Raw genomic sequence first — 27,716 nt, forward strand, 5'->3', positions numbered from 1 at the left:
CGCAGACAGTCGCGCGCGTCTGCGCCGCCGAGCCGCCTCCCAGCCCTTTTTACCCAGTTTGCCTTCCTGCCGCAGTCCGGGCCCAAATTAACTCTCTTCATTTGTGAGTGAGCACACACAAGTTCCCCGGCCACGATCCTTCCATCTGTTCTCCCGGGGGAGTCCAGTTTTTCAACGATTAACCTCCCAGCCACGGAGCGGAGGGAAGGTGGCGGGATGAAGGGAGTGGGGCGGGGAAAGGCATTTTGCACGTTCAAAGGCACCGAAATTAGCTGCCAACGCTAAAAAGGTTTGCTTTCTTTGGTTTTTGGCAAACAAACGCAGTGGGACCCCTGCTTGGCCGACTGCTGCCCCGGCCCGGAGCCCCGGGCTCACGTCGCAGCCTGCTGCTGAGTGTCAGATCGCAGTCCTGCTTAGTGTCCGCCGGGCTTCGCCCCTAGCCCAAGTCTGCAGATGGATGGATGCTGGGCCAGACTTTTCCTGGGCGGGTTCACGTTGGCTTAGACTAAAGCCTCAAAGCTCCCACCTTGCCACCCCCCGCCACCACCACCACCAAAGCATTGGGGCTCCAGCCCCAGCGAGGGGGAGGGCGCCTCCCTATCCCCTCCTCCCCATCCCCGCCGCGGCTCGGGGTTTTACTGCAGCAGCCGGAGGTGACAGCGACGCCTTAGCCTCCTCCGTTGCTCTCGGAGCCCCGGCTTTCCCTGCATCCGGAAAGCGCCCCCTCCTGAGAGGCTGGTCCCCGAAGAAGTGCTAACGAGCTGCAGAAAACCAAATTTAAAAATGTAGAAGTCGCTGGGCTGCATTCCTCCGAGGACGAGCCTGATCGCCCAGGACTGAGAGTGGCAGCGTGTGGGAAGTTGGGACCATAGAGCAAGGGGGGAGGGGAGTGGTGCAGCCGGCATTCTCTTCTGCAAGCAGTCGCTGGGAGCAGTGCGCTTGGACACAAGTTGGCGTGGGAGTGTTTTCCTTTTGTCAATAATTAATCACCGGAATCAGTCTGGCAGAATTGGAGTTTTAGCACTAGTGCAGAGGGCGGGGCCGAACACCTAACTCCGGGAGGCTCCCGGGTGCCCAGCGCAGTGGGAAGCTCGCAGCAGCTGGGGAGGAGCCAAAGCGCCGCTGCTCACCTAAGCCGCAGGAAGATACACCCAACCGAGAGGTAAGCATCTTCCAAAATACCTGCTTGAACCGTAAAGTAGCTTTGGTAAGATAGAGTTCCTGTCTTTATAAGGGAAAAAAATAATACTAAGATTTAAAACAATTTATCAGTTTATTATTTAACTGCATTAACATTTTAAGAATTGAATGGGTTTTTCCATTTGCCTTTAACTATGTTAGGAAGTAAGATGTGTGACTCAACAGAAGCCAAACTTTATTTTTGAGACTTTCCCAGCCTAAAGAAGAGAAAATTACTTTAATTGCTTTCATTATTTATCATTGTGTAGTAACTATTGTGTAATAACTTTGTGTAACAACTATTGAGGGAAATATCATTGGGAGGTGCTTGGTTTCATTCTTAAATATTCATCTTTATCTAGTTTCATGCTCTTATACAATACTTTTTGCCCATAAGCTACTTCAGGCAATAATACACACAAGTCAACTGCCCAAAGAGTGAAGAATTTCCAACAAGGAATTTTTACATTTTCTCGTGATTATTAAGCAGTACATATTTTCTCAGAGATGCTTAAGTGATCATTTATAAGTAACCAGACTTCTAAACCCAAGGACAAAGGTATAGTTAATTTTGCTGTGGGGGTGGGGATGTGGAAGAATGGTTAGAGAAGGGTTTTAGATATGAGCAGAGATTCTAGATCTGTTTCAACTAAGGCGACATTCAACTGGTTGGCAATTAACATATGAGCCCAGCCCATGATCAAATAAAGAATTTGAAGAATTGTTAAATGTAAATTTTAGCCCTAAAACTACGAATAAATGCATCAGGGAAGTAGGAAAAGTTGTTTTTCTTTTTTGTGAGGAAGATTGGCCCTGAGCTAACATCTGCCAATCCTCTTTTTTTTTTGCTGAGGAAGACTGGCCCTGGACTAACATCCATGCCCATCTTCCTCTACTTTGTATGGGACACCGCCACAGCATGGATCGACAAGCGGCGCATCGGTGCGTCCCTGGGATCCCAACTCGCAAACCCCAGGCTGCCGCAGCGGAGCACGCGCGCTTAACGGCTTGTGCTACCTGGGCAGGTCTTTTGTTTTTCTAAAAGACGTTGTGGTGTGGTAATTCTTTTGAATTGAAAATTGAGATATGTAGTCATTTTTGCTCATGAACTTTTTAGATTAATGCATAAAAACTTAATGAGGTTTTAATAACTTGATTTTCACCTCTGGATTATTCCTGTGCTTTTAAAATAAGCATCATGTGACTGTTTCAATGGCTGTGATCGCTTTGTACATAGATTACTAGACCAACAATAAACTCTCATATGAAATGCCATGTCACCCTCATTATTCAAATATTTCTATACAACTATTTATTTAATAACAATAAATTAAGAATGGTTTGACTGGATATGAAGTTGAAAGTCAACCAGTAGTCAACTTCAATTGGTTTTCTTTATCCACTGTTTGTAAATTTCCAAATACTTTTGTAAAAACTATCCTTTGTAGTTCTATATCTACTATGGGGGCATAAACTATTTTACCACGGAGTATACAAGATACGAAATCTTCATTAAAAATCATCCAAATGGGGAGGGGGGGCTCGGCCAGTGGTGTAGTGGTTAAGTTTGCGTGCTCCGCTTTGGCGGCTGGGGGTTTGCAGGTTCGGACCCTGGGCATGGACCTATGCACGGCTTATCAAGCCATGCTGTGGCGGCGTCCCATGTACAGTACAGGAAGATGGGCACAGATGTTAGCCCAGGGCCAATCTTTCTCACCAAAAAAGAAAAAAAGTCATCCAAATGGACTCAGCTTCCAGAATGGTGGTGTGAGGAGCTCTGTGAACCTACTCCTTAGCAAAACAACAATAGCTGGTGAAAATTAGAGATAAACAACTATTTAGTCTCTGGAAATTGTCCTGAGGAAATACAACAATGAAGAAAATTTTATTCAAGACAATCTACTAAATTTCAGTAAGAACAGCAAGAGTTGGTAGCATTTGAGCCACAGCACACATTCCCATCCCCTCCAGCTGGGTGTGATGGTGCTCCATTCTAGGTGGGTGCAGCCAAGGACACAGAGCTCCCTCTCAACCCAGAGCCCAGTCGACCGCTGTGGTATATCCCTGGGAAAGCAGGCCATCAGCATTTCATCCACCCCAGCTTTGTGTTGCAGAAGCCCTCTTCTAGGCAAGAGCAGGTGAGAGGTCTGAGGCTCTCTTCCTCCGTTCTTAAGGCAAAAGAAGAACTCAACAACTAAAAGACAAATAACCCATTTAAAAATGGGCAAGGGGTTTGAATAGACATTTCTCCAGAGAAGATGCACAAACGGCCAATCAACACATGAAAAGGTGCTTACAGAGTCATTAGTCATTATGAAGAGCAAAACCACAAGATACCACTTCACACCAACCAAAATGGCTATAATCAAAAAGACAGATAGTAACAACTGTTGGAGAGGAGGTGGAGAAATTGGAACCATCATATATTGCTGGTGGGAATGTAAAATGGTGAGTTGCTGTGGAAGATAGTTTGGTAGCTCCTCAAAAAGTTGAACGTAGAGTTACCATATAACCTAGCCATTCCACTCCTAGGAATATATCCAAGAGAATTGAGAACGTATGTCCATGTAAGCACTTGCACAGAAATGTTCACAGCAGCATTATTCGCAATAGCCAAAAAGTGAAAACAACCCAAGTGTTCATTGGCTGATGAATGGATAGATAAAATGTGATATGGACTGGAACAATGGAATATTATTCAGCAATAAAAAGGAATGAAGTACTGATATGTGCTACAACATGGATGAACATTGAAAAGATTATGCTAAGTGAAAGAAGACTACATAGTGCATGATTCCATTTATACAACATATCCACAATAGGCACAACTAGAGAGACAGAAAGTAGATTAGTGGTTGCATATGGCTGGAGTCGCAGGGTGGAGTTGGGGAGGAATGGGGAATGACTGCTAACAGGTACAAGGTGTCTTTTTGGGGTGATGAAAATGGTCTAAAATTGACTGGTAATGGTTGCATAACTGTGAGTATACTAAAAACCATTGACGTGTACTTTAAATGGGTGAATTATATGGTGTGTGAATTATATCCCAATAAAACTGTTTTTTATAAATTATCCAAGTTATTAAAAGAACAGATGGGTTTAGAACTTGGAGTTCATGAATCCCCGTGTACCTCTAGACCAAGACTTTACATGAGGCTTTTTCCCAAGGCCATATTGAAATACATGAAATAATTAAGAGTGGCACAGGTGTTATACAGCTATGTGATTTGCATATGTTTACACACCTGCTCAAGCTTTCCTCTGTTAAGAAACAAGTCAAATGTCATTAATGCAGTCCTATAGAGAATTAGCTTGTAATGCTTTATCTTCTTGGACTCACCCACTCATTATATTAATCCAAGCCCAGTGAGGTCATTTGTTCCTCCTGCTTCTAGATAAGTCAGTTCTTTATCAGTTTTTCAGGCCAATTGTTGAGAGAGGCCACACTGGTGAGAGAGGGAGGTTACCTGAATCTCAGCCAAAAGCGTACTTGTCTGCCACTCAGATTAGCCAGGCTTCACTTACACGAGATTGGCCCCGGCAGTAGGAGTCTTGGGGGAAGGAAGAGCTGGAGCAGCCACTGCGGTCCTTAGAGCAAGCTGAGATGTCTTTGCTGAGAAGTATCTCCTGTGATTATAACAATCTCAAACACAGGAGAAGCTCCCAAATAATTAGTAACATCTATTCATCTTTGATGTTTTGAGTTCCTATAAACTGCCTGATCTGGTACTAGGAACCCTGGAATAATGCTTTGTCCAGAAATGGGAATATGAAATTAGTGAGTCTCCGAGTTTCATGGGAGTGGTAAGCAGCACCTGAGCTTGTTGCCAGGGACAGTTATGAGTACACTGAACCAAACCATACCCTTAGCTTTAGGGATTCAAGTAAGTCTACCAGTGTCAGGAAACCCCAAGATTGTCCATTCTTACCAGCACAAAGCATACCGTGCTGATGAAAATGGGTTCCATGTGGTTTTTGACCATCAAAGCTTTTGTAGGGGTCCTATTATCATATTTTGTCCAATTATAATATTTCTATAAAATAATTTTAAATGTCCAACTAGTTGTCTACAAATTAAATACATGTAGGAAAAACTTGATTGTAGTTATTATTTATTAATATTGCTTTGATGGAGATCAATAATTCATTTATTCAACAGATACTTATTGTGCATCTACCCTGTACCAGGACAATTGTAGGCTCTGGATGAGTAATAAACAAAACAGACAAAAATTCCTGCCCTTGAGGAGCTTAAATTCTGGAGGGGACATCAGACATTAAAAAAATAATAATGGGTGAATTATATAGTGTATGAAAAATTCAGGTCTCTGGAGAAAAATTAAGCAGGGAAAGGAGGAATGACATACAATTTTGAACTGTGGCATCAGGCTAGGAAGTAAAATTATGTGATTAGATAATGTAAAGGTCATGCACAGACCTGGCCGCGGTGACTCTGGGATCGGCCAGAAGGATGACCAGCTCCAAGATCCCTCCTCCTCCCCTTTACTTTGGTTTCCCCTTCCCCTCAGCATTACTTTGCTACCTTGGATTTGCTGCTGTTTCACTATGAAAAATATTCTGTTAGCCCCAACACATTCCAAGCAGGCACAAGGAAGACGTAACCTATACCTGCTCTAAGAACGACAACCTAAATAGAACACCGCCTTATGATAACAGAAGCTCTTGTTGAGAGAAATCATTCGCCCAGGCGTTCGGTTTTCTTTTGGCCTTGCTCTCTCTCACTTTGGCCTGGATTCTTGCAGTCTGCCAGAGGATTCTGTGATAAATAATTAAGAGCCGCTTCCCCAAAGTTAACACATTTTGAAAAGTGAGAGGGTGAGAGAGAGGTTGAGGGGAAGACAATTTTCCAGGTGAAGGGGGAACAGATCTTTCAAACTGCAGAACAGAGCATGGAATCTCACAGATCAACTGGAAAAAAGGGGGCACCTGGTTTAAAAGACACCTGAGGATACATTGTTCTAGTAAAATATAATGGGTGTGACAGCTGTCCTGGAATAGAGCTTTTAGAAAATGGCTTAAAAGGGAGCAGCAACTTGATTTTTTAAAGTCAAAAGGGAACATTTATCTTTAAGAATGTTCAGAGTCAAGTTAGAAATAAGTCAAAAGACTCCCTGTCACAAGGGAGTTACTATGGAGCATTAGAATTCCCATTCATTTGGTCAACAGATTTTAACTGAGTAGCCACTATATGCCAAGCACTGGGGGAACAACACAGAGGAAGACCTTGCTTCAAAGACCTTTCTTTCTACAGGTTACATTATATGCTTTTTGCAACAAAATAGTTGAAGCACACAGTGATGAGGACAAGAACTTTTGACCTGCTTGTCCTGACACCCCCATCTAGACTGGGTTAGAGCCTCCTTCTATGCCCCAGAGTAGTCTACACTTCCCTGTTATTGCACTTATCACATGGATGGGGATGCTTGCAGAACTGTCCCTCCTCCTCTCTAGAAAGTGGCCTAAGGAGAGTGACCATGTCTGTCTTACTCATAGTTTATATCCCTAGTACATGCTTGCTGAGTATTTAATTGGATGGATGGATGGGTGGACGGATGGGTGGATGGACGGATGGATGGATGATTTGTCAGGTTATGATCAGAGCTCTTTGCATGGCCAGGCAGTCTGGCAGAGTGGTTAAGAGCATGTGCTCTACCTTAGCTCTGAGACTTTGGGTCAGTTTGTAAATTTCCCAATAACTCAGTTTCCTCATTTGTAAAATGGGTATAGAAATAGTGTCTCCATTATAGTGGTGTTAAGTGAACTGCATAAGGTTATACATATAAAGTGGTTAGCAAAGTTCTGGGACATAAGTTTCTCCATAAATATCTGCTATTATTACCAATACAGAATGGCAGTTTCCTGGGTGACAGTTTGCTGTTTCGAATATTACATCCCTGCCCTTTCAGCTCCATTATAAGATCAAAGGATGTCAGTTAGGAATTCCAAGCTAAAGTTATCACTTTGTGTTCAAGATCTTTGAAAAGACTAAGAAGAGAATTTGGGAATGAATATAAGTAGGATATTGTACAAGAAAATTAAAAGGACTAGAAAAAGAAAGAAGGAAAAAAAGCTCAAGATGGCGTATCCAAAGCAACTTTTCTGGGCCAATAATACCTCTACTGCTCTCACACCCACATCCCCCCACAGATAGCCAAAGTACAGTTCATCTCTGTACTGGAACATACTTGTGCCTCATAGAATGTCATGCCCAATAAGCATCAGTAAATGTTCACTGATGCAGAAAAAGAAAGAAAAGTGAAAAAAAAAATTTTATTTAAAGTCAAGTCTTATCTAAACCTGTTATATTATCTTTCTTTTGAAAATCAAATAATCCTCTCTTTAAGACCTTTAGTCAGAATTGTCATAGTGCCTCCTCATATGCAGTTATCTATTTCCTTCTAAATGAGATGAAATTCCAACCTGTGACCAGCCTATGGAAAGCTAACTTTAATGTTTCCCTCTGCTTCTATCAGCAAGAATTCACTTGGCCTCTTCCCTAGCCATGGGGGAATCTCATGTTTTTTTATCTTTTAAGAATAGTAAACTGTTTCTCCTTTATTAACTCATCCGTTAAAGAGTATTTTTTAAGTAAAATTAGCTTAGAGTCACTTTATTGATAGAAAAAATTAGGCATAGAAAGAATATGTAGGGCCGGCCCTGTGGCTTAGCGGTTAAGTGTGAGCGCTCCGCTACTGGCGGCCCGGGTTCGGATCCCGGGCGCGCACCGACGCACCACTTCTCCCGCCATGCTGAGGCCGCGTCCCACATACAGCAACCAGAAGGATGTGCAGCTATGACATACAACTATCTACTGGGACTTCAGGGGGGAAAAAAAAGAAGGAGGATTGGCAATAGATGTTAGCTCAGAGCCGGTCTTCCTCAGCAAAAAGAGGAGGATTGGCACGGATGTTAGCTCAGGGCTGATCTTCCTCACAAAAAAAAAGAAAAAAAAGAAAGACTATGTAACTGACCCCAATACTTCAGTTAGCAACTCTTTTTATTCCTCGAGTCTGCAGATACTTTATCTGCTCCACAGGGAGAGCTCGGTCCTTAAATTTTTAATAGGATGTTTTATTGCCTATAACTTTAAACAAAGAAAAAAATCAATCAGGTTGGCCTAGTTCTGGTTTTGATGGACTGGAAAATCAGGTTATAATTTAGGACAAAAATGTTGTTCCACAGGTTTCCTCCACTTAGGAGGAAACAAACACTGATGCAAACACAAAATAGGTGATATGGTACCCCCATGAACTTTGGGATGAATTCTTTCTCCTGGACTCATGGGGTTACAACATACGTCTCTGAAAGATTCAACAGAGTCACTTGAAAGGAAGCTCTTAGGAGAGGAAATAAAAATGCATGTAGAAAATAAGAGGAATACATAATAATTGTGATAAAAGTTACCATCTTTGAGGTCTTACTAAGACCAGCCACCATTAAGCATCCTTTACTGGTGTTGTGTTGTGTAATCTTCACAACAATGCAGAAATAATTACTCATCTCCATGTTAGTGGTGACACAACTGATGTTCACAAGGTTAAACAACATCCTGAATATCACACAATGGCATACTCCAGTTTACCAATTTCAAAACCGATACTCTTTTATTACTGGGAAAAAAAAATTAATGAAGCAAATCATTCTCCAGTGGGATATTGAATTCTACTGTAGAAATAGGATCTTAGATTTGATGAATCTTAGTAATCTCTTCTTAAAACCTTCCTCCTGATTGATAACAACCCTGAGAAGGTGTTGTCCAGCCTCTGCGTGAAGTTTCCCCAATGAAATTCTCACTACTTCAACCAGGCAACCCCTTCCCCTTTAGATAGCTCCATTGTTTAAAGTTTTTCCTGAGAGTCACCTCTGAGAACAATAAAACAATTCCAAACCTTCCCCTCATGACAACCTGTAACACCATTTAAAACCTTTTAGATCTTTTAAGAGCTCCATGACTCATTCCTCCCCCAAAATCTTCTCACAACGTTTCCCACTGGAAACCTGCCAGACTTTCTCTATCTAGCTTCCTATGGATGTGCTCAACTTGCTGGAGTGACCATTTTTAACAGCTAGAAGAAGGATGCTAATCAAAGCACAGAGCTATAGCCCCCTTTTCTCATCTGTGGCACAGTACTTCTATAAATATATAAGAATATTGATGTTACATGTCTCCCCAAAATTCATATGTTGAATCCTAACCCCCAAAGGTGGTGGTATTAGGAGGTGGGGCCTCTGGGAGATCATTAGGTCATGACGATGGAGACTTCATGCTGGCTCCTTGATCTTGGACTTCCAGTCTCCAGAACTGCGAGAAACAAATTTCTGTTGTTTATAAGCTACCCAGTCTGTGGTATTTTGTTATAACAGCGCAAATGGACTAAGATGATTGGATCACTTATTTATTTATTTGCCAACCATTTCACAAGACTGTTGGCTCATAATGAACTTGAAGTAAAATTCCTTGGTCTTTTTTACTTGAACTGATCGTAGGCCACATTTTCCCCATCTTACCCTTGGACAATTGACTTTTTGAACTGAAGATAAGACTTTATGTTTCCCCTGAAGTTTTATCATCAGTTGTTCTTGGAACACTGTAATCTGCTAAATCTTTTATAACTCTACCCTACAACTTGGGTACATCTGCAGATTTGGTCACCCATACTTTCTATGACTTAATTCAGATGGACAAAGATGCTACAATGGTCAGGACAAAAGGCAGAGCGCTGGGGCTCAGCACACAAGACCCACTGACCATCTTTATGATGCTTCACCAATTACAGAACACTTTCCCAAACATTATTTCGTTTAATTCTTACAACTACGCTGTGAATAAGATACTATCATCATTCTATATGTGAGGACAAAGATTCAGAAAGACTATCTGACTTGCCTGATGTGACACAGCTAATAAATGACACAATAGGAAACAAGCCTTAGGGCTTCTGACTTTGTTTCCAGTGCTTTTTCAAAGACAGATTTTTAAATACAGTGATTAACTTAATCTCTCTTTCCTTTTTTTTAATCCCCCATGCATATCAACAGAGACTAATTAAAACCAAGAAATATTTTCTACAAACAGACTCCTCTGAGAAGCAAGGTGGAGGGCTCTTAGCCTCTGTCCCTTTGTCCCAGCTGGGGCCTCCCCTCAACCTTCCATTGATGGTAATGTGGCACTTATAGTCCTCAGAGTAGATTGGGAAGTCACTAGTCAATGGCATGTCCTCAAACTGTAGCCATCTCTAAAAATTTTTAAAATAAGGCTAGCTTGTCATGCTGTGTTTTTATAATACATTCTAGAATTTTGTGGGAGATCTTCCATCTAAGAGGTTTAATAATCTTTTACGTGTAACAGAATCGTTTTAAAGTTTGAGGGAATCTTTGGGTTTATTTAATTCAGATCTTTATTTCACAGATGAAACAGCCCCCTAGTGATAAGTAATTCACATAGGATCATTCCGTGGAGGATCAAGGACGAAAACTCAGACCTGGACCCTCGTAGGCAGGTAAATTCTTCTGATTATATCATGGAGTCACGCTTTTAGAAATCTGACCCTTTTGATTAGAAGATGACATCTTTAACAAGATGAAGCTTCTGGTTCTCACTTAAGCAACCAACAAACATTTATTATGTACTTGGTATTATAATGGCATTTAAGATGTTACAAAGGAGTAAAATGTAGCAATTAGCTTTAGTAATAAGGCCTTGAAACAGTGGTGCTTAGCTTACACACATTACAGGATCCTTTAAAGTCTATGCAGAAAAATGTTTATGTAAAATTTGCAAACGTTTCAATGGGTTCATTGATGCCCCACACCCCCACCCAGTTCCAGGTTAAGAACCTCTGGCCAATCCCAGTACCTGTGCCACGTCAGGACTGCAGAGCATCAGCTGCTACCTTATGTATGGTCTGCTGGTTAAAGGCTGCTTCTGTTTCGGCAGCCTTCATACTTTATTTAAACGGAGCAGCATCTTATCCTGGAAGACCTTTGATACAAGAGAGAAGTAAATGTTTTAATAAGAATTTAATTAACCAGATAGGACAAATTAAGAGAGAAATGTGATAAAATGAAAACATTTTCTTTCAAAAATGTTAACAATGAAAATGAGGATGGTCAGTGTTCATCACAGGACATTCATTTTCTTTGTTTCTTTTTTTTTTTTCCCAAGAAAGAAAGAAAAGGAAATAGCAAAATGAAAGAAACGTAGATGACCACTAGCTGCCTGCCCACTTTTATTAAATCTACAGTAAGTGGAAAAAAGAGTAGGAGGTGTGAACCAAAAGAAATAGATTTATCTTCTGAATGATTGTTTCTTTATCCTTCCCTTTTGCTACAACGTTTTAAGAGATTTATGGTTCTGAAACAGTTGGCAACAATGTCTTCATTTCAAAATAGTTGGGGAGGCTCCAATATTACTTTCAAGTTACTGATAACGAGGCTTGATTTAATTACTAATTCAAAGATACTTGTTGGACCCTTAGCACCCTGGAGCAGTGTTCTAGGAGGCAGTCCGGGGTGAGAGGGAGAGCCCACTGGAGTGAGGGAGTCCTAGGACTCACCCCAGCATTGTTTCCTCCTTGGCTCCTGACAGTAAGCAAGGTACAAAAACTTAACAGCCTCGGTTTCCTCCTCTTTGAAATGAGGTGATATATATTTTATCTCCTTTATGACAGCCACACCAGAACTGGATAAACATTCTGAAGAATAAGCTCTCTAAAAGTGGCTTCTAATTTAATAACTGATAAAGTTCACATCTTCTGCCTTAAAAATGGTCTCATTCTCTTGTATTCTTTGCCTGGTATTCATAGCCTCAGCAATGGTGTATTAGTCTATTAGCGTAGTGTGTAGTAATCATGACAGTGAACATTCATTTAGACCTTCCTATGTATTATTCTAAATACTTGACACTTTTTAATCTTTCTAGAATCAAATGAATGAAGTTCTATTATCATTCCTATTTTCCAGTTGAGGAAATTGAGTCACTGGTTGAGTAGCTTAGCCAGGAGCAAACCCAGACGGGATCCAGAGCCAGGGCTCATAATCACTCACCATGCTGCCTCTCAGCAGGATTCTCACCCAGCTCCCCACATGGTCACCTCCATAGGGCCTCGGTTTCTTCATCTTTAAAATAAGAATCATTCAAGTTAAGCATCTAGCAAGTGCCTGCCACAGTGGTACTTAAATGCTGTTTCTGTTACCTGAAGAGACTTCTACATTTTAACATTCTAGTGTTTTCAAGGAAGAAATCTGAATTTGTTTCCTAGGGCTGCTATACCAAAGTACCACAACATTGGTGGCTTCAAACAAGAGAAATTTATTCTTAGATAGTTCTGGAGGCTAGAAATCTGAAATCAAAGTGTCAGCAGGGCTGTGCTCCCTCCAACGGCTCTAGGGGAAAATCCTCCCTTGCCTCTTCCAGCTTCTGGTGGCTGCAGGTGTTTTTTGGTTTATGGCTACATACCTCCAGCCTCTGCCTCTATCTTTGCACGGCCTTCCTCTCTGTGTCTCTCCTGAGGTCACTTGTCATTGGATTTAGGACAGACATGGGTAATCCAGGATGATCTCTTGCCAAGATCTGTAACTTAATTACATCTACAGACACCCTTTTCCCCAATAAGGTCACATTCACAGGTTCCAGGACGTGGACGTATCTTTTGGGGGGCCGCCATTCAACCCACCACAATATCTTAATCCGAATATTTTTATGTCTTGGGAGATTCTCTCTGGTATTCTTGACAAACAAGCCCACATTTATTCAAAGAGAGAAAAGAATATTTCATCTCACCCAGTTTAGGCCTATAGGTAAATTGTTTACAAAATCTGTTGGTTAAAAATATTTTTCTTAATATGCCCAGTTGCCATTAGCCTTCTCCACATTTATGTGAGAATCAACAAAGTTCTTATGAAACAAACAATTGCTACCCATTTAAAAGAACAAACTTGGAGCTCAGCGTTTCTCCACTTTTCGCTAGAAGCATGCAGGCAGACACGCACTTTGAAGCAGGTGAAAGAGAATGAAGCCAGCAGTAATATGTCCACACTGTTCTTCCCAAGAGAGTGAGAAATCCACTTGGCTAAAATGTCAGTGAGACCTTTTTCTTTTAGTATATCATTTAAGTAACTCACTTCTAAGTACAAAATTACAAAATCTACTTAGAGTAATTTAATTGCCTAAAAGCAACAACATGTTTTGACATAACTCTCTAAACTCCTGCCTTTCCCTTCTCACGTCCTCCTTCTCCCTCTACTTCCCACCCCAGAAACTAGCTGACCTAGAATGCTAACCAGCCCAGTAGGGAAATGTTGCTTGATCTGGGGATTGGCAGAGAGCACCTCAACAACGCTGTGTGTATCTCCATGCCCCCTGGAGTCAACCTAGCTCTCCACTCATTTCCCTAAAAGCAGTAATCACTGAGATACAGAAGCAGGTCAGTTGAGGGCAATGAAAAAGCAACAGGCTATATTACTGTTGTCACAAAAATCACACCTATGAAAGTTCAGTGTTGCTGGTCACCAAAATAAGAAAGACCCTGACCTCATTATCAGAAGGTTTCTAGACAGTGTCATAAGAAATAAAGAATAAGCCGGAAGAATAAGAAGGAGGAAGAAGAGGAGGAAGAAGGACAGAAAAATAAACAAAAAGTTTTATGAGCAAATCTATTCAGTGTTACCAAAAAAATTGGCAAAGAAAACAGAAAATTAGTATTAGAAAATACTATTGAAAGAGCTTTGGTTGACCAGCTGCCTTTGCAACCAGATTTCCCTTGGCAGAACTCTGGGAACAAATGTTCAGCAGGTATGCTTTTGACAAATCAGTATTGCAGTAACTCAGCTTCCTTGACTTCAAATTGTCCTTTGGAAAAATGTCTTCTGTTTCTGAAGACACATCAAATATAATGACGACAGGTAAGAATGAAATAAAGGCTTAATTTTTCATGGTCAGGCTTCCAGCTCCTAAGAAAACCGAGTCCTTAGAAACAAGCAGTAAGCAGGTAGTTCCTTTACCAAATTGTGGGTTTGATGGCCAAGAGCTTGGAAAGAAAAGAGAAAGGCAGAAGTGTAATGATGTGCATGGAATACCATTGCCAGGAAATGGATTTGTAATGATAGTAGAAAAGTAGTTTCAGGGCCGGCCCCGTGGCTTAGCGGTTAAGTGCGCGTGCTCTGCTGCTGGCAGCCCGGGGTTCAGACCCCGGGCGCGCACCGACGCACCGCTTCTCCGGCCATGCTGAGGCCGCATCCCACATACAGCAACTAGAAGGATGTGCAACTATGACACACAGCTATCTACTGGGGCTTTGGGGGAATAAATAAATAAATAAATAAAATTATTTAAAAAAAAAAGAAAAGTAGTTTCAGCAACTTTCCACTCTTATTCTCCTTTAAGTGCTCTGGGTATTGGGATCTTATGAACCCCTTATTTCACATCTTTGTCAAAAACAGGTGCATATATCATAGAATTTATAATTCCCACAAGTACTATAGGAGATTAAGCTACTAGAATTTCACTGATGCCAAGAATAAACCTAAACAGGTCAATCCTCCTCTCAGAAGGTTCTTTGTAGGTTGGCAGTCTCTAATTTTCCTCTTATATCCTGAAACCAAGAAGGGAACCCCAACTGGAATGCCATAATTATTATTTGAAGACCTTTTGGGGTTATTTCTTTAGTCAGCTTTGGATGGTACATCTATGTGATTTTGCTAGACTAGTAATGCCCCTCTACAAATTGAGAATCTCAATGACTTTTTAAAAATATTATTCAGGGCATTTTAAAGTATATTTTTAAATTTCAGTCCTTCAGAATTTTTAGAGTTAATCATTGATATTTAAAAAATTTTAATTGCAGTAAAATATACCTAACATAAAAATTTACCATCTTAACCATTTTTAAATGTACAGTTCAGTACTGTTAAGTATATTCACATTGTTGTGCAACCAGTCTCCAGAATGTTTACATCTTGCAAAACTGAAACTCTATACCCATTGAACAACTCCCAATTTCCCCCTTCCTCCAGCCCCTGATCACCACCATTCTGCCTTGCCTCTGCATTTGACTACTTTATATATCTCATATAAGTGGAATCACACAGTATTTGTCTTTCTGTGACTAGCTTATTTCTCTTAGCATAATGTCCTCAAGATTCATCCATGTTGTAGCACGTGTCAGAATTTCCTTATTTTTAAGGATGAATAGTATTCCATTGTGTGTATGTACTACATTTTGTATATCCAATCATCAGTCGATGGACATTTGGGTTGCTTCCGTCTTTTGGCTATTGTGAATAATGCTGCTTTAACATGTGTGTATATTTAATGACTTTTTAAAAAGGATTTTATTAATGACTTTAAGGCCACTGTTAGTGTTGCTCCCCAGAAGCTATATTATTTTCTCTTTCCTTCATATAGGATAACAGGGTTTCCTTTTTTAAATAAAATAGTAATCAAGAGGCTCATCCTAAGAAATGACATTGTAGTTAGAAACCTGGCCCAGAAGCCCTACTCTCCACTCCGATATTAGCAGAAACAAACAGGGGTACTTGCCCTGTTTCCCTGTGAGTAAATGAAAGACACCAGGCAGAAGACAAGGTATATTATCCCCCTGTTACAAATTTCTCTTCCTATTCATAAGATCTACTCAACATTAACGTACTTGCTGCTCTTTTTTAGTTTTAAAATGTATATCTTCTTTTTGATAGACATACAACATTGAGATTGATCTAATCTGAACTTAGTGTTTCCTAAATTTTTATGAAATTTTCTGTTAAAGTCAAATTCCAAATTTTCTTTCCCAGCCAGAAGTCTTTCATTCATAAATCCCTCTGGAGTCTGTCAGAAAATGCCAAAAAACAAGGACTGCTTTAAAATTACAGTTACTCCACACACGCCGTGTTGCCCAGTGGCCTCAGTTGATAGTTGGGCTGGAAATACATGATCTCTGTTTTTCTGCCTTTGTTAGCGTTGGTGAAACTTGGAGGCAATAAGGTTGGTTCAGATAGCCACAAAAACACTGCTCTTGTGTATAACTCAAACTGACACTGTACCAACAACTTGGCTAAATTGTCAGTCAGAATTTTTTCCTTTTAGGACATTATTTCAGTAATTCATTTCTAAGTACAAGATTATAAAAGTTAGAGTAACTTAGTTGCCTAAAAGCATGCTTTGACTTACAACTGTTTGTTTCTTCCTGTCTGCAGAGTCTGTCGAATTGTCCAATAATTCATGAAAGTGTAAAGAAAGTTCCTTAATTGCCCTGTGGTTGTTTGGTTTTCTTCTCTGGCTTTGATTCATCACAAACTTTTAAGTTGATTTTTTTAGCTCCCTCTAAAGACTTGGACTCCAAATCCATCACTTCTGGTCTGACTTCTAATATTCACCCTGGTACCAGCATGAGGAATTGCTTGCCAAAGGATGGCTGGAGAGTATTCTAAGATGGAAAGGAAATTCCCAGGAAAATATTAAGCAAGGATGGAACTTTCTGTGGGGCACAGAAAACACTGGAGTCACTCACAGAAAACCTAGTGCAAGATATCTGGAAACTGGGAAGCCAAGAAACTACTGTCATGTCATGCCCGATTCTTACATGGACACAGTATGAGGTTTTGCCATTAATCATACGAACTTTGTATCTTTGGGAATCAAATGGTGTTCACATAAAGAAGCAGCTTGTGATTAGGTCCCCAAGACAAGAACCATCACATAAGGTTGTGCAGTGCACAGCCCACACAATGGTATGTGGTGGCCATGTCCAAGACACATTTGAAAATTTGTTTAGAGATTGCAATGCCTTTCAAGTAGCGGTTTGTGCTAACAGCTGTATACATGCATTGTTTTATTATTATTTTTTAATGTACTAGGCAATTCAACTAGCAAACATAAATAAGGGCTGAGGTTTTTTTCCTACAAAATATACAAAGCACCCCATTGTTGAGGTAATCATTATAGAATATTCCACAAAGACTCTTTGACTCTATAATTTAGTAAAATCCTGCAAATAGTTGAAAGTTGTGCCAATCCACAAGGAACAATAATAAACACTACTATTACTATGACTATTACAATTACTTCTAAAGAGCTCACAACCTATGCCTCCACTCCTTACCACATCCATGAGACAGACTTAGAGGCAATTATCAATTATCTTCATTTTACACAGAGAAGCTGTGACACACCTTTGGAACTTGCCCAGGGACACCAAGTGAAATGAATGAATGAGTGAATGAATTTAAAAGAAGAAAAGAGTAAAGAGAAGAGAAAAGCAAAGCAAAGAAAAGCAAAGAAAAGAAAAAAGTTGCAATAGAATTCAGGTCTCCAGATGTTCCCATCCTGGAATTTTTTCCATTAGAACCACTTTTCTACCTATCAATCTTAAATTATTATTTACCTAGAGTAAGCATTGTAAAAGCCATTTTAATGAGATTTAAAACCACTTCACAAGTGTTTTTTATTCCCCACAGAGTCCATGAACTTTTAACAGTATGAGAAAATTAAAAAGCATTTGTTATATTAAAAAAAATTTTAGTACTAGTTCCCTTCCATCCTACAAAAAGACAGATTGTACTGAATTTGCAGAAAACAATCTGTCTAAAACTCATTGCCTGAAAGCAGACAATGAGAATTCATAAGTACCTTTTATGTGCCACACATTGTGCTATGGAATTATTAAATAAATACAAGTGTGCTCCCTGCCCTCAACAACCTTACAATCCAGTCAGTTAGCCAGCCAGCCAACCAGCTCACCAGCCAGCAAACAAGTATCCCACATTCCAGGCACTGGGGATAAAGAGATGACTGCAGCATATTCCCAGTATTCAAAGACCTCATAGTCTAGTAAGGAAAGAGATTGTACATGGCTAATTATAATACAACGTAAGTGCTGAAACGTTGCTGCAGTGGTATCACATAAAAGAAAGCAATTTCTTTTCCTTGGAAGGGATGGTCTCTTGAGAACGTTTCATAGAAGAAAGAATATAGGACCTAGGTCTTGAAAGTAAATAGAATTTTATCTAGAAGAGAAGGGGCACAAGGACATTTCTAGAAAAGAAAAGAAGATGAACAAAAACGTGGAAATTTAAGAGTGAATGGCATTTAGGAGGAGAGTTCAGAGATGATGCTGGAGAGGTCGAGAAATCACACCGTGAAGGGCCTTAAATGAATGTTTCATTTCACAGGAAATGGAGAGCCATTGAAGGTTTCAAGCAGTGAAATGAATCTGTAATTTTAGAAAGTTAATTCCAGCAGCAGCATGGAAGATTGTAAGGTGAAAGGAAACAAGTTGGTGGGCTATTTCATTAGTCCAAGCAAGAAATGGAGAGAGTACACAGCACTGCCCAATAAAATTTTCTGCATTGATGGAAATATTCTATATCCATTCTGTCCAGTATGGTAGCCATGAGCCACGTGTGACTAGTGGCCTCCATATTGAACAGTGCAGAGACATCATAGAGAAGCTGGCACTTAAGCCTTAAAGTAGGGTTTTTCCAACTGCAGGTTGCAATTTGCAAGTTAAGAAATCAAGGTGGTAGCTCACAATTGTGGTGTTTTTTAATGAGAGAAGAGAATAACAAAGAATACAGTAGAATTTAATTGAATCAAATAGAACAGAACAGAAAAGAAAATATCAACACGTACCACCACAGAGTATGATTTTGAGAGATGTTTGTTTCAGTTATATGGCTGGATCACAATGTAAAATGTACTTGTCCTCTCTATTGTGTTTTAAAATGTTTGAAAGCCAAGCTTTTATGGATGGGTATTATTTAACTGTGTTCAGAGTTATGTGCAAGAGTTTTCCTGAAGGGCAGAACAGCATAAGCTAAGTTCACTGGAGTTTGGAATAGGGATAACTCAGGGCCTTTCAAGACTTTCCTAATTATTTTGTTGCCTTCGAAAATTTTTAATAGATGTTATTGTTTAGAACAGTTTTAAACATACAGAAAAATTGAGAGGATAGTATAGAGAGTTCCCACATACCCTGCACCCAGTTTCCCCCATTAACATTACACTAGTATGACACGTGTTAAAATTAATGAGCCAATATTGATACACTATTATTAATTAAAGCTAATACTTTACTCAGATTTCCTCAGTTTTTACCTAATACCCTTTTTCTGTGCCAGGATTCCACCAGGATAAGGCATTACATTTAGCTGTCATGTTTCCTTAGGCTCCTCTGGGCTGTGACAGTTTTTCACTTTGCTTTTTTCTGATGACCTTGAGAGTTTTAAGGCGTACTGGTCAGGTATTTTGTAGAATGCTCCTCTGTTGGAATTTGTCTGATGTTTTTTCTCGTGATTAGCCTATGGTTACTGGTTATTGGGAGAAAGACCACAGAGGTGAAGTGTCATTTTCATGCCGTGATATCGTGGATTCATACTATCAACATGATTTATCACTGTTGATGTTTGCCTTGATCAGCTGGCTGAGGTAGTGCTTATCAGTCTTCTCCACTGTAAATTTACTCTTTTTTATCCCCCTTTCAATACCATCCTCTTTGGAAGGTAATCACTCTGCTCCTGTTTTGAATGAAGGCAGGCTTGAACTTGAGTAAGTCATATTGAGTTCTTTCCAAAGAAAGCTAATTCTGAACACAGACACAGTCTCTTTTTAGATACAGCATCTCTCTCTGCAGCAGGCAGGACACTTTTTTCACTTCTCAGCTTTTCAGGTTCCAAACATGAAGCACAAAAAAAAGCTGAGTGATTGATGTAGAATTCCAAAATAAGTTGAGAAAGAGTTAACCCAAAATCAATTGCAGGTCCTTCTAACTTTTCTCTTCAGGCCCAGATTCTGATGTTTTAAAGTAAATTTAAACCAAAATGTGTTAGGGTTTTTTTCCCCAGGAAGGAAGATTCATTTTTAGCTAAGGTTTAGAAAGGGAAATCCCTTACTAAGAAATCCAGTAATTTGCAGTACTTTCTTTAGGCAGAGGAGGGCTGCAGGATCAAATTTTCTGCAGTTTTCCTGAGGTAAATTCCACCCCACCAAATCACCTACCACTCATCTTTCATTGTAGTTGCCTAACTTTCCACCGCTCCTGTTGCCGTGGACAGAAACAGCAGCACAGAGCTTCCTGAACCAGCCCAACCTCTACTTGTGTGACTTCCCTGCAAGGTTCCCCTCAGCGCTCTGGTTTCGTGACTCATACATGTGGGTTCATGTGAACACGTGGTCTATTTATTCTAACTTTCTTCTTTGTTCAGGCCAGAACTAAGTCCTGCCCCTGAGTCATGTGGATCATAAGTCCCAAGTCTTCTCCCTCTCATTCTGGGAGAGGAGATGAAACTTTATCTCCTTCCCTGCTGTACACAAATCTAGTGAGAGAAGAAATCATTACCTGTTGATAAAAGGGCAATGACATTCTGAAATAAAAAAATAGTCACTTATCCTCCAATCAATTATGAGATAACTTCTGAGGAGACTTCCAAGTCCTTACTATTTTCCAGTCTCCCTACTCGTGAGTCCCTACTCATTCACTGGATTCCCTTTAGGATTCAGTCTCTCCCTCTGGTTCCCAAGACTCTCATAATCCTTCTCCTTCTTCCTCCCCTCAACCTGGAGAAACACTGCTTTTGGTCTTTTATCCATGCTAAGATGTATATTACTGACAGGAACGTTAGCTTTTGCCAGTTCCCAGTAATATCTGCAATAAACAGGCATTCAGGCCTTCATTTGGCTAGAGAAGAATCTGAACTGTGGGGTTTCAGGAAAGAGTCTTGAGTGAGGGAAGAGTAGAGTCTGGGGAAACAGAGAGGGTGGGGCTGAGACCTTCCAGATATCCTACACACCTGATTCCATTGTCCTTGCTCAACTTTGAGTCTTTGAAGACGATAGAAAACCTCCATTGGAATTTCTACTTCTTTCATTCATCGTCCATTCGTAAAACACAAGGTATTCCCCACCTGGTCCAGTCACTTCAATTCGGTTTAACAAACCAATTTAATGTCAACCAATTTAATATCAATTCAATGTTAGCCCCATAGGCTTGGTCTTTTTCTTTAAAATGAGTGATTTGGTCTGGGAGATCTCTACAGTCTATCCAGCCACTAACATTCTAAGATTCTGCTTTAGCTACCTAATACATATGGTAAATATTACCTAAAATGTATATTGGTAGAATACACTCAGTTGAATTATAATCCTTGAGGGCAATGGCCATGACTGTCTTAGTCACCATGGAATCTCCAGTTCCTAGTGCAATTACCAGCATGTCAATACTTATTTTCAATAAATAAAAGGAAGGGAGAGAGGTTAGATTCTATCTTCCTATCTATGTACTTCCTCCATATGCAAATCTCTTGAATTGATTCTTTGCTTGCTAATCTTCAAGCAATTTCTGCTAATCCTCACAGCAACCCTAAACAGTAGGGATTATTATCTCCACTTTACAGGTGACGAAATTGAGGCCCAGAACAAGTAAGTAACTGGGCCAAGGTCACACAGCCGGTAAGTGGAGGAATCAGAACTTGAACCAATGTGTATCTTTAGTCCCAAAACCATGCTCTGCATTATGTAAATGCAATAAAAGCACTTTCTAAACTACAAATAATCCTATGAAAACATAAATTGTTTTGTTATTATTACTAGAGAACTCTGAAAAATCAAATCAATTAGGCATCTTAGAATGTCCTACACTGGTCCTCCTACAGAAAGAGACTTTATCAGTTTTTAAAACAATGGCCCAGAGAAAGCCTTTCCTCAGGCTTCACAATCCATTCCTCCAGGTAACAGTGCTGATCTCTGCCCCCCCCCCTCCACTTCTTACAGGGGGCTTCAAATCTTTGTGTTCCACAGGGGCTCCAGGCTCTGCCCGACGGAATCACCACACAGCTTCAGCTGTTAGAGTCATACCCATCCAGGCCACTGTGCCCCTGAAGACATACCACTATCAGCCTAGGCAATGCCACCTTTGAATGCACAACCTCATTAAAGATCTAAGAGGGTTTTCAAAATCATCAAGTTTAGAGGGAAAATTTTTTAAAAAAGACACAAGTAAACTACTCCCTCCATATACACGAAATCATGTTTTAAAAACACATAACTTAAAACAAAGAGATTAATGGTGTGCTTAAATAAAGCAAACATTTTAAGTTCTTTGTTTAGCTGTGCTGGGGTATGGCATTAGGTCTTTAAGGAAGTAGGCAAATTAATTTCAAATTTCACTGTGAAAAATTAAGACCTTAATATGTTTGCTGTCATCTAGTTCTAGGTTACCTATAGATAATTAATGTCATGGCATTTCTGTCATCTTATTTCCCCAAATTCAGCCTCTTCTGCTAGCTTCCGTCTTAGCATCTTTCCACATCCTTTCCTCCCCTTTAGTGCTCATTCCTGGCCCCTCATTCACTACGTGTTTGTTACATGGTCCAGTTTGCTGCTGCTTAGAAGAACATCTCCTCTCTGCAGTGCTGTTTGGGGACAGATTCCTTCTGAAGCCATTACTATTCAGAAGAAACCACAGAGTAGTACTCAAAATGTATTTGTTTAATGAGTGAATGAATTCTCCTACCCACATTACTCATCTTAAATTGTCTAGAGTGGTTTTTTAAAAGTAATCCTGCATGTAGTCCCCTAGGAGATTAAAAAATGGACTCAAACGGAAGTAGAAATATATTACCCAAGCACATCCAGAACCTAAACATAGTGCATATTCTAACAATAGGTTGTAGCAGATGGTTTACCAGTAATAACCAACTCTCTCTCTTCTCACCTTTTCATAATAAGAAACAATGAATAAACAATCCTTAAAATTGCTTTTCATCAGTAAGGGAAAAGAGAATCAAAGAAAGGAGAGAAATCAATGTTTTTTATTGACTGATTCTTAGACTTCTTGAGACTGAAGTGAGGGGTGAGAATAAGAGCACTTTTTATGTGTCGGAACTAGCTACTGAGAGGGCTGGGAAGTGATTCAGGGGACTGTAGAAACTGGCAAGAAAACAATTTTTTAATCTTAATTCTTCAAATCATTAGCAGTCTGTGACCAAGGTCTTACCAGGTGTCCACCTTCGTGTAAAGCATGTTGTATGCTTTAGATCTGTCGTTTCCTTGACTGATTGACTTACTTTTCCAGCTTAAAACAGTGAACATTGACTATCTCAGTTTCTATGGCTCAGGAATCTGGGCACAACTTTGTTGAGTGCCTTTGGCTCAGGGTCTCTCACAAGGCTGCAATCAAGGTGTCCACTGGGAGTGCTCAAGCAGGAAATTTAATTTCAGAACAGAAAGCAATGTCCAGGCAATTATTTAGTGCATTTTTAAAAGCCAAATGTATAGAGAAAAAGTCAATGATATTTCTAAGTGAGTCATTTATCTTATTTATAAAAGTGAAAAGAGTGTTAAGAATATTTTAAACAGATTTTCAGGTTGATTCTGATTGAGTGACACTCATGGGAGAGCAGAGGCCTAGATTTTCTGAAAAAATTGGTATTCAAAACCATTTCAACTGGGCTTTGGAAGGCAGGGAAGGCAGCATGTCCCTATGAGCTTAGAGCCTCATCCTTTCAAACCCACCACAGCATTCCCCTGTTAAAAACCCTTGGAGCCCCATCACTCACAAGACAAAGACAAAATACCTGGCCTAGCCTATCCAGCTAGGCCCTGAGTGCTTGGCCTCACTCTGGCCATTCCCTCCTCCTCAGTTTTCTCATACTCCCAGCCTCCCTCCCCAGATCTCTGTGCTCCTTTCCCTGCCTCCTTGGGCCACCTATGAGGCTCCTTCCCACCTCTAACTTCTGCATACACAGTTGACCCCTCTGTCATGGCCATTCTCCCCACCTGACAACACACCTTATCTGTTTGACTTGGATCATCCCTTGGATCCCATCTCAAATATCTCTTCCTCAGAGGCATGCTCAGACTGGATCAGGTTTCCTACAGCCCCTTATGTACTGCTTTTTCCTTTAGGGCATAATGTACTTGATAGTTAAACATTTGTATATGTTATTTGATTGCTACCTGTTTCCCCAACTGGACCACCCTTCCTAAGGGGAGAGTCTGTGTCTGTCTGAGCCATCTTTCTCCCTCCTTCACCCAGGACAGCCTGGAACTTAATACCTGATGAATGGACCCTCACGCTTCTGATCAGTTACCTGGCCCTGCCCCAAACTCTGTCTAGGTAATTAAGAGGAAGCAAAGGTGGGTAGCAGTTTTAAATTTAAAAATGAGATTTTTAAAATTAAGTTTAGTTTGAAATATACAGTTGTCTAGTGGGACAGCCTAAAAGCTCAAATAGTGATAACTTCTAATTTACTCTGTTTCGGCCTATCAGTGGAAAATCTTGGTTTCCTGGATAATATCACTCACTGAAACTATTTCTCCTTCTGTCATCATTTCCTCCAAGACCTTACCCTATTGGCCTTTGCTCTTTCTCTACAACCAGAGCTAGGAATGAAAAAAGAATGTTGGAGATAACTTCTCACCGAGGTCCACCTACCAGGAAAGGCATGTAAATCCAATTACTTAGTTCCCACTCTAGCTTCTAGGAAAGAAGGGAGGCTGACTTTTCTTTTCATAGGAAAGTAAAACAACTTCAGTTTGTGTTATCTATTTATTTGGATTATCTTGGCCATTATTACAGAAAATCAAGACCTGGTAACACAAAGACTTTCCATTTTAAGTTTTTGTGGAAATTATCCTTATCAGAAAGAGTTACTTATTAACAAAGCCACGCTGTTGAAAGTCAACAATAGTTAACCGCATCCTACTTAGGTTGGGACTCTGTTGATCAGTACATAATTATTTAAGTTGGTTACTTGTCATTCATTCATTGACTCATTCATTCAGCAAGTATTTACTGATGACCATCTTTGTGCAAGGCGTTAGGATCATGGATCTCCCCATAGCCTGAGGGGTCCACAGTCTTATGGAGCAAAAACATCTTGCTTTTACTCAAAAGAGAATAAAAGAAAAGAGAGACATTTTCAGGTCAGAAGATAGAAATGATCTTCAAAAAAACTTAACTGTGATTTGAACAGAAAAAGTTATCAAAGTGGACTTAGATGATGTGGCACCATTATGTTCTTAGGAGTAAGCAGAACAGGCACAGGTCAGTTTATATCCTTATAGACACCCATCATGTCTATGAAAGTCTGCAAAATCTTCCCAAGAATCTTTAAGAATTGACAGATGCTCTTCTTTCTAGGAAGTTTTACATGTGGTTATAACTATGGTCCTATCTGAGGCCAACAAAACATTTGTATGGTTTTCAAAACAAAACTTTTTTGTCTGGTTTTCATAAGTTATCTACCCAAAAACCAAATGACCATCCACAGGAACACTTTGGGCTTCTCATTTGTTTTGGAGGTCCCCAAGATCACCCACATGTTCAGTGACTCACTAGAAAGACTCACGGGACTCAACATATATTTGTGCTCACAGCTTAGGTTTATTACAGCAAAAGGATATACATATAACAGGATCATCAAGGAAGAAAGACAGAGGTGGAGTCTGAGGAAATCCATTTACAGGCTTCCGATGCTCTCTCCCTCCCATGAGTAGATACATCAAGCATGCTCCTTTCTCTACCAGCAAAAAGTGCAGTGATGCATGTGCAATGTTTCTGCCCAGGGAAGCCCATGGCAGCAGGCTTTTTATTAGGGCTGGTCACCCTTTGCCTGGCAATTACCAAAATTCCAGACTCCTAGAAAAAAGCAGGTGTTCACGATAAATTATAGTGTTTGCATAGTCTAGGCATAGTAACTCATTCTTATCCATTAGGGAATGGAGAGAACATTCCAAAAGCCAAGTTTCCAGATGCCAGCCAAGGGCCAAACTTGCAGGCAGGCCCTTATAAAGAAAGTAGCCTCAGGCTTACTATATTAACACTTTTCTGTACATCACGCTTTAAATCTTCCAGAATATATGTTGTAGGAAATAGAAAATTCACTTTTATCTCAGTGTATACGTGGATAAAGAAAATGTGGTCAGCCTCAGTTTTTAGATATTATCACTAGAGTTATTACTAGCAATTATCATTTTTAGATAAATGTTACTGTTATTAATAATGTTGCTATTAATTCTAGTAATAAATTAGTAGTAGTGGTGGAAATATTATTAATTCCTATGATTAATATATTATTTATTAATTCTATATAATATTCACATTAATAGTCCATTCAAGTATCGTTAACATTCTTTGAAAGGTTTTAATATGCTGAGATCATGAAAATCTAAGAAGAGTCTGTGTTCACTTCCTTATTTGATTTTTCTTCTAATCTATTACCTTCTTTAACAGGACAAACTTTCTGCAGCTTGAAGGAGCCAACCATGGATTTCAGGCGTGTGAAGGACTATTTCTCCTGGCTCTACTATCAATACCAAATCATTAGCTGCTGTGCTGTCTTGGAGCCCTGGGAGCAATCCATGTTCAATACCATCTTACTAACCATTTTTGCTATGGTGGTGTACACCGCCTATGTTTTTATCCCAATCCACATTCGCCTGGCTTGGGAATTTTTCTCCAAAATATGTGGCTATCACAGTACAATTTCTAATTGATCTTGTTTGCATTCTGTGGATTGGCACTGCATATGTATATGTTGCTTACAACTTACTGATTTAGGTGAATACTGTGTCTTCTTTAACTATCTGATCTGAAAAGCTCTCTCTTCTCTATGCACTCTTATATCTTGCCTGAAATTTGAGATAGATGTCTCTTTAGGTTCTTTTGTACATGCTACATTGTGCATCAGACCATAGATATTACCATGACCTTACCTCACATACCATATTCTCTCAACTTAAATCTATGACTTTAGTTTTTTTTTAATCAGGAAATTTCATATAAAGTTTTTCTGGAAAGTAGGCTCATAAGAGACCTACCAGAATCGTAATTAAAATGCTCCCTTGGTACCTATTCTATTGTAAGGGATATATTTTTTAAAATTTGTTCATAGGCTACTGTCAAAAGTATCCTATCCTTGTTTACAATATGTAAAAAGATGTGAATAAATTATATGGGCCCCCTAAAGTCTTATTTTCTAGTAAATTACTGATACCTAAACTTCTTTTACTTCAAGTACTAAAGAATAGGCTGGAGGCAATTATCTCCTTTCAGACATGGTTAAGGAATTGTTTTAAATGCCTCTAAAAGTCTGGCTTTATAATAGTTTAAAATCAACAATGTTGATTTTAGATAACCCAGTAAGTATTATAATACAAAATAATTTTTAAGTGTAAGAAACAAAATATAATCAAAGTAAGTAAATTCAGATATTGTGACTTGTGATGCTGTCTTGCCTTGCATGATGCTGGGGGAAAAAGAGAAAAGAAACTGCTTTCTTTCCGTGCGTTCACTCGGTGGGGAGGAAGCACGTATGGGCTACAGGAAGGAAGCTAATAAACAGGCTGGCAGTAATGTTCTACCAGCAGGGACTCGATAGCTCCAGCTAAATGCTTTGCTCTAGTGGCTCCTTTGCAGAGCAGAAACAAAATTTATTAAATTTCCTTCAAAATGTTCATCTTAAAAACAAATACAAGTTTTTAATTATATTGCTGAATCAAATGTGAACATCAAAGACCAAAT

At 39.8% G+C, this 27,716-nt stretch overlaps 1 protein-coding gene across 3 annotated transcripts; it reads left to right on the forward strand.

Moving 5' to 3' along the window:
• The first annotated feature begins 566 nt into the window (after nt 1-566).
• On the forward strand, nt 567-27,493 carry SPTSSB (serine palmitoyltransferase small subunit B). 3 transcript variants are annotated; one of them, XM_058556423.1, is made up of 4 exons: nt 567-1,162; nt 10,610-10,700; nt 16,393-16,926; nt 26,427-27,493. In XM_058556423.1, exon 4 carries the CDS (start codon nt 26,459-26,461, stop codon nt 26,687-26,689), a length of 231 nt encoding a protein of 76 aa, XP_058412406.1. In that variant the 5' UTR covers nt 567-1,162; nt 10,610-10,700; nt 16,393-16,926; nt 26,427-26,458; the 3' UTR covers nt 26,690-27,493. The 3 variants fall into 3 exon arrangements, with proteins under 3 accessions (XP_058412406.1, XP_058412403.1, XP_058412404.1); XM_058556420.1 differs by lacking the exon at nt 16,393-16,926 and having other exon boundaries at nt 568-1,162; XM_058556421.1 differs by lacking the exons at nt 10,610-10,700; nt 16,393-16,926 and having other exon boundaries at nt 568-1,162.
• The last annotated feature ends 223 nt before the right edge of the window (nt 27,494-27,716 follow it).

This window comes from Diceros bicornis, chromosome 15, assembly GCF_020826845.1.
Source record: "Diceros bicornis minor isolate mBicDic1 chromosome 15, mDicBic1.mat.cur, whole genome shotgun sequence".
In the NCBI taxonomy this organism is placed as follows: domain Eukaryota; kingdom Metazoa; phylum Chordata; class Mammalia; order Perissodactyla; family Rhinocerotidae; genus Diceros; species Diceros bicornis.